At 36.2% G+C, this 8,045-nt stretch overlaps 1 protein-coding gene across 1 annotated transcript; it reads right to left on the bottom strand.

Moving 5' to 3' along the window:
• Window positions 1-5,903: 5,903 nt before the first annotated feature.
• Window positions 5,904-7,359, bottom strand: LOC149018813 (UDP-Glycosyltransferase superfamily protein). The gene is made up of 2 exons (XM_089153787.1): window positions 6,861-7,359; window positions 5,904-6,784 (listed from the first exon to the last, which is right to left on the bottom strand). The coding sequence occupies exons 1-2, from the start codon at window positions 7,357-7,359 to the stop codon at window positions 5,904-5,906; spliced, it is 1,380 nt and encodes a 459-aa protein (XP_089009913.1).
• Between the last annotated feature and the right edge of the window lie 686 nt (window positions 7,360-8,045).

The raw sequence follows: 8,045 nt of genomic DNA, 5'->3' as shown, positions 1-8,045 counted from the left end.
AGCCAAAGATGAGAGGTTTACAATGAAAAGTGCATATCATTTTCCATCTAATCAAAGGGATGAAGCGGCAGCGAAGAACCCATCCCCATCTAAGACCCATGAGTGGGAGTTGGTGATGCCTACTACTTGCTGTTATGGAAGATTACATCTCTACCTGAAGTTGTAAACTTTATATGGAGAACATGCGCACAAGGAATTGTGATGAGAGATAGTATGATCAAGAGAAATATGGATGTGGATCCAAGTTGCAGGCGATGTGGTAAGGAGCAAGAATCAGCTGATCATGTCCTCTTTAAATGTCACTTTGCTCGTGTAGTTTGGATCGGCAGTAGCCTTTCTTTCCTTGTTCTAAGCAGTGAACCAAAATTGCATTTGATTCTAGAAGATTAGAACAAGAAGTGCCTTACTACCAAGATACAACAGGCTGAAACCTTTACTTTATTCTCTTCCATTTGCTGGTCCATATGTTTGGCATGCAATGAGATGTTGTTTGGGAATCTTACCCTCTCACCAACGAAAGTAATTAGCAAAGCACAAGCTACATATAAAGAGTTCACGGAGGCATCTTCCCATTTACAAAATATACAATTTCAATCAAAATGATCTCAGCCCTTTTGTGAAGTGGAATCCTCCGGTAGAACACCACCTCAAGTTGAACACCGATGTCTCATTTATAGAAGGACGTTCAGAAGGAGGGATAGGGTTAATCTTGCGGGATCACTTGGGCACTCCTATTTTTGTAGTTACTGACAAGATGAGTATGACTTCAGTTTCGATGGGGGAAGCATTAATAGTTCGAGAAGGCATGTGGAATCGTATTCAGGATGGCTATAATGATGTCTTCATCGAGACCGATTGCTCAAAGTTTATGGGTTATTTGGTGGATTCCAACCCCAACTTTCCTCTAGAAATTCGTAGCATTATAGAGGACATTTGGTGCTGTTTGTAGAGTTGCAAATAGTGTTGTAGATTCTCTATCACGGATTGCCTTGTGGCATGTAGGACAATTTGGCGATGTTCCAATTCTTGGCTCCTAGAATTATATAACCATGATGTCTTGTGTAATCCATGCTCCTCTTTTGAATGAAATTACTTTTCACCAAAAAAAAAAAAAAAAAAAAAAAAAAAATTAGAAACATTGAAAAGGGGGATTAAATTTAGATTTCTTCAAAAATAAAATTTTAATATAGTGGGATCCACAAGTGTTGACAGGGAACTAAATTCAGATTTTGCGAATATCCTTTTGGGAATACCATGTGTTATACAATTTCACTTTAGTTAGGTTTTACTTAGGAAACTTTAAAAAAGAAATCAATTTGTATGTGATTATTAATAGAATTCCTTTCCCATATGGGAATCACTAAAAGGCTCTAAAAAAGGGGACCACTTGAAGAGGGGGTTTTCAAAAAATAAATAATTTTCCAGATGGTCAGATTTAAAAAAAAAAATTTACTCAAAAAGGCATTTCTAAATTTTTTTTACTACAATAAATTATGTTCTTAAACATAATTATCAAATCCTAAATTTTGTAATAAATTTTCTGTTTAACTAATTTTCTCCTATAAACTAAACAAATTATCCCAAGCCCTTTCATATCTATATTTATCTTATCATATTATAATATTATATAAAAATACATACTTTCATTCGTGGTAAATCTTTTCTTAGACAAAATTACCCCTAAATTTTATAGGAAAAAGACTTCTCACATAGTTATTTAAAATTAATTTTTTGAATTATTCTTTACGGTAAAGTTGTCAATTTATCTTTTGCATTTTTTGTAAGTCCATATAGTCCTATTTCTTCATTATAATGTCTTCCTATACAATTATTAGAAAGTAGGTATTCATATATTTTTTTAGGGCAAAAATGTCAATGGACTCTTTCTCTCTTTTATTTTCCTTATAATTTTTCATTAGTTTGTATTAATTTTTATAATCTCTTCTCATATAACTATTAGAAAATAGGTAAATGTAGAGTTCTAGTGGTGAAACCAACACCTCTTAGTGAAGAGGTCGTAGTTTCGATTCTTGTTGAGGCATATTAATATCCCAATTCTCCGGCTTAATAAAGCCTTATGTACCAAAAAAAGAAGAAAAAAAAAGTAAATATAATTCTTATACTGGGCAAAAATGTCAATTCAACTTTTCTCTTTCTGCCCAATTATCTCTCCTCTCTAGTGTAAACCTTTCACCTTGTAACCGCCATCGCGCTGCATTTCCCGAAAACCAGGTCTTTGAGATACTAAGGTCTTAATCCATAATGCCGAAAAGGTTCTTCGTGTTAGATGGGAGTCATAAGCATCTTCCCTGTTCACTTTTCTTTCTTTTTTTTTTTTTTTTTTTGGGTAATAAAGGCGCCTGATATATATGTAGGGAAATTAGGGATGGCATTTTACATATGTCCACAATTTCTCGCCTTATATATATAGGGAAATTAGGGATAGGATATTACATATGCCCACAATTTCTCCACTGAGAGGTGAGATTTTCAACCACTACACCATCCTTCCATTGGCGAAAATTAAATGTTTTAAAAACCCGTTCACTTTGATTGCTTTGTCAGACCATTGATGCATTGCAATGTCTTTGATGAAAGATGGGTTAAGGATGAGAATCTCATCCTTTCTACCCGCCAGGCTCTTGTCCTCACATAGATGAGCAATCTAATTGTTTTCTCAATGGTCGGCCAGACGGAGCTTATCAGAACTTTAGAAGGTCGCCCAAGGATTCCAATATCCTGAGGTATATTTCTAGTGGAAAGTTCACAAAAGCAAAATTAGTTTCTTCTCAGAACGAATAAATTCTGGGTTTTATGGTCTGAAACGGATCGATTTATGCAGGTTGGATGGGAGGGAAATGCTAGAATTTCTTTTGGGATTGAGGAAAAGCTAGAATTGTTGAGGGGAAAACGTTCAGTCCTTGTCGGTGATTCCTCGAATGGAAATATGCAAGAATCTTTACGTTGTTTTCTTAGGAACTCGGTTCTAAGATAAAAAGTAAGCTCTTTGAAACTTCTGGTTGGAGATTTGAATTGAGGGTTCCTTTTATTTCGCCAAAAACAATTGAGGAACTCGGTTCAAGATAAAAGTAAGGTCTTTGAAGCTTCTAGTTGGAGATTTGAATTGAGGGTTCTGTTTTTGGCCAAAAATATTGAGGATTCTGATTGTTGAGGTATCTGAGTCATATTCAAATATAGTTGAGGTATTTGAGTTATACCAAGAAAAAAACAAATAGGATTTTTACGACGATTATGCGTTTTTTTAGTGACACTTTCAAACCATCATCAAAGTAGCTTTCTCGTAGTGACTCTAAGGCATCATGAACAACTCTAAGGATAGGACGTACTGTGACAGAATAGAAATTCATTCAGATTGGAACAGCAAATGCGGATTAAAACACAGTTGATGGTTATGTATGATTTTAAGGTATGATTGTAATGTATTATGTGATGCTTAATAGGTTATAAGTACTACTATAAAACTGAATAGTTTCAATTAAGGAATGACTAATATGAGAATATGAGGGATTGTATGACTGAATTGAATAACTGCAAATACCCAATATTTATGCTTATGTTTGTATTTTGGTTTGAAATATATACTAGTTTCAAGCATATTGATAGGTGATGTTCATCTATATGAAAATTTTTATAAATGCAAGACTGAAACGGAATAAAACACACTGTGCTAAGGAGCACAACCCTTGTGGTTAAACTATGAAGTGGAAAGACTGAGTCTAAGCCAATAATAGCAGTTTATGAGGTGTACATGGCCATTTGCCTTAGCTTGAAACCACTTCGATGGTAGACTGAAGCCACTGCAACAGTAGACTGAAGCCACTTCGGTGGTATAGACTGATTTACGTCCCTTATGGATTTTCCATACATATTATGTTTCCGATTCTAGCATGGTTGTGTTATTTTCATTGGGCCAGTATAGCTCATTCCCCTTTATCATGTACAAACAGATGCACACAAGACAAGGGTAAGCACATAGAAGCCCAAGGTCATGATTGAAAGCTCAAGTTTCATTTTTTGGGTTCGATAGTTTAGTCTGTTTCACTCAGTAGATTATGTTTATATTGTTGAGGTTTTGTATAAGTTTTTAGTAATGCTCAGTTAAGATAGTAATGTAGTTTGAATAGTTAATGGCTGTAACTTTTTTGTAATATTGCCTAGATAAAGTAAGTTGCCATCAGATAATTAAAATTTTACTCTTGCCCTCTCTTACTAATTAAATGTTTCCATTGTTGCATTATGAAATTTTGGTCCCCCCATTTTTGAGGTATGGATAAATGAATTAACTGCTATGTCTCCTAGGAGCGTTTAGGCATCATGGGCTTCACTTGGCCCTACTAAATGGGGGCATGGCATTAAGCCTCAAAAAAGCTGAAGGATATTGCTAAAAAAAATTTCAAGGAGAGCTAAAGTTTTGGCAATCAAGATAGCATCTAGAAGTTGATAGCCTCTTTGACATTCTAGGACCCAATATATGCATGTACCCAAGTTACAGGTATTCGATAATATTGGGGACGGATGCATAACCATGAAGAAGAGCAATAATCAAACATAGGAATTCAAACAAACCCCAAACCAAAGAAAAACAATGGTCGTTATCCAAAGACAACCAGAGAAAATGTCACAACGTGAAAAATTGTTACAATCACACAAACGACTCTCACAATCCATGTCCCCAATACATTCATGCTCACAATGACTCAAATCTTACATCTCCTAAACAATAGAAGAAAGAAAAGAATTTAACTGGAGTCAAATACAATGCTTAATGTGTATTGATTTGGATTGATTAAACTAAAGGCTTGGATCATCTTATATATGGGTCTCATCGTTGCTTTCTTTTCTTACCTTTCCACAATCGGACAAAGAAAAAAATTTGTTTTTATTCTTTATTTTTATCAAAGCCAACAATCTCCACTTTCACTAAAAATAATCATAGCATCAACTATAATTGTCTTCTTCAATAGTCATAGTTTCTCTCATGGAAAACTATCATATTCCATCATAAAAGGTATCTCCACTTAGAATAAACCAATTATAAGAATTTCCATTCAACACATGTTAAATAACCTTATTGAAAGATTGTGGTGTAACTTCCCTATTTGGATTTTTCGAAAATTTATCAGCTATTGACATACAATTTCCACCACACACTTTGCATCAACGCCAAACCAATGTCCGTGTGAAAATATGTGAATCTGTTATTAATATTACATCCTTTCTCACGACCTAACAACCGATCGTCGAAACTTCATCTCCGATCCAAACAATTGAAGAAAAAGAATAAAAACAATTCAATGATCTCTAATACCAGAGAATCGTACCTTCAATTAATCCATCGAAACCTTCTTCGTTCTTTTGGCACGGATCATCTCTTTCTTGAATCTTCACACACCTCCAATAGCTATCCATCAAACCTCGCTCGGTACTTGTCTGTTGGGGACATGGAGAAGAATAGTAACCAAACACAAGAATTGACGTAGAAAACCCCAAGCAGAGAAAATGTCATTATGTGAAAATTTGTCACAATAACGCAAATAACTTTCTCAAAACCCACAACCCCAGTACACACATGCTCACAATGACTAACACCTTATATCTCCTAAACAATAGAAAGAAAGAAAGGAGAGTCAAGTATAGTGCTTACATGTATTGATTTGGATTGATTAAATCAAAGGCTTGGATCTCCTTATAGTTTCATTACAAAGTAGAAAATAATATCTTAATCACTTCATGTGTTTAACAAAGCGCTGAAGTTGCCTTTTGAATTGAGATAGAAGTAGCTCCTTTCTTGCAATCCAAAGATTGGATAATCCTAACATCCACAATTGGCAATTGAGATTTCAAGGTAGCTTAAGACGTAGTAGTAATAGTTGAGACCGCCTTCATTGCAGAATTTGTTCAATAAACTGACCCAAGTTATTGAAAGAAGTTCCCCCTTCATTGATGCTCTTTGCAGCCATTTCCATGAGCTGCAAAGAATTTGCTCTTATAACATCGTCATCAAGCAATTTGTCAAGTTTTGTTTTAATTTCTTCTCTTGATACAAAGCCATTTTGATCCGCGTTTAAAGCTAAACCAACTTTCCAGGTATTACAAATGCAATTCTTTTGAAGGAACTGATCAAATTGGTTAGGCCAACACAGAAAGGGAATACCCATGGTTACAGCATCCAAGGTTGAGTTCCAGCCACAATGGGTAACAAAACAAGCAATAGAAGGGTGAGCCAAAACCTTCTGTTGAGGTGCCCAGCTCACTACCTTTCCACGATTGGCTATTCTTTCTGCAAACTCATCTGGGAAATTGGTCAGAAGTTTATCAATGAAATCTGGTCTCACAACCAACAAGAATGGGTGACTGGCATATTCAAGCGCAATAGCCAGTTCGTCTAACTGGTCCTGGTTCATGAATACTTTGTTTCCAAAGGCAACATAAATGACAGAACAGAGAGGTTGCTTATCAAGCCAATCTAAGCAAGAGGAGTCTTCTTGCCAAAAATGGCAGCCAACAATCTGAGACATACTCGAAAGCAATGGACCGATGGGTTGAATGTTTGGTATTAACTCACAGGCCCAAGGCTCCAATTCAACAGCAGAGTTGCACAGAAGCCACTTGCTAGCTTTGATTGCTTGGGTAACATTTAGTGCGGCTTCAAATATGATCTTTCGCATGTTCTCATCAGCTGCACAGTTCCATGCCAACTCGGAGATACTAATTCCAGGTACTGTTGGAGCTAACTGGATCATCTCATTCTTTGCTAGTGATCCTACCAGAAACATAAAAATAACATAACTACAGTAATGATCTAAAAGTATTCTGAACAGATGATTTATGAAGCTTACCTGTGGCATCGATGGTACCTGCTTCTTTGAGCTTCGGAATGTGAAGGGAGAGGGCGAGAGTTCCAGCGGCAGCAGGCCAGAATGCAGCTCCCCTAACTCCCATCTTCTCAGCTAGCAGTAGTGGCCACCCTAATGTGACATCAGCGATGATACAAGTCAGCTTCTCGTTCTCATTTGATTCCTTGATTTTCCTAATCAGCTCTTCTAAATGAACAGGCATGACTCTTGTTATGGATTCATTTAGCTTGAGAACGTCTGTTCTGTCATCTTCTGGTTCCAATCCATCTGGAACTGAAACCATGTTGACGTGATTATCCTCGTCAGCACCTTCCTTGTTAGATATTGGAGCTATAACTAGTTTGGATTGTATGAAATCTGTGTTCACAAATGTGACCTTTATTCCTTGATCTGCTAACTTGTGGGAAAGTGTCAATAAAGACATGATGTGGCTTTGTTCTGGAGCTGGTACAACAATTACGTGGGGAATAAGCTTGCCCATGATGGTTGATCTGTATAAAATTTTGATGATCTTGACAAGCTTATTACTGGTTTTTCTGTTAAATTTGAGGTCGGATCTTATAGGGGAGATATACCAAGCTGGTTCATCTTATTTGTGTGTTGTGTCATGTTGTTTGTGTTGCTGAACTAAATACAGATGTCTAGTTTGTATTTTACCCATACGCATGACTAAGCTCTTGATTTGGCTTTAGTGTTGCGCATTAAACGTGTAGCATCGAGCTGCAAATAGTTCAGATTTAAAGTGGTGATCAAGATTTGATCTCGACCATCATCCATTTTTTTTCTTCTTTTGGGTTTCGGTGTAGTCCAAAAAAAATAGAGAGAAAGAAAGAAAAGAATAAACCAAAACGGGTGGGCTAGAATTCATCCACACCATTCGCAGCACTGAAGCAATTTCCCTAAGCTCCAGGGTGTAAAAGGTCCTGCATTAATGAGTCTAAATCTCTTAACAAAGTTAAGTAGGGTAGAAAAACCGCTAGGATTTAAAAACAGCACTGAATTGATGGATTGTTGGCCCATAATTGTTTGGAGGTCCTATATTGTGTTTGTGGGCTTTTTTGGGTACAGGGGCATTTCAGTTATTTTCTCATTTGTTTTTCACCTGTAGTCATTTGTAATCTCTTAACAAAGTTAAGAAGGGTAGAAAAACAGCTAGGTTGTAACTTC

This window comes from Hakea prostrata, chromosome 4, assembly GCF_041222555.1.
Source record: "Hakea prostrata isolate BN-2017 chromosome 4, UWA_Hpros_2, whole genome shotgun sequence".
NCBI lineage: Eukaryota > Viridiplantae > Streptophyta > Magnoliopsida > Proteales > Proteaceae > Hakea > Hakea prostrata.
Note: the sequence above shows the minus strand (reverse complement) of the source record. Positions and strands in the feature narration are given on the sequence as shown.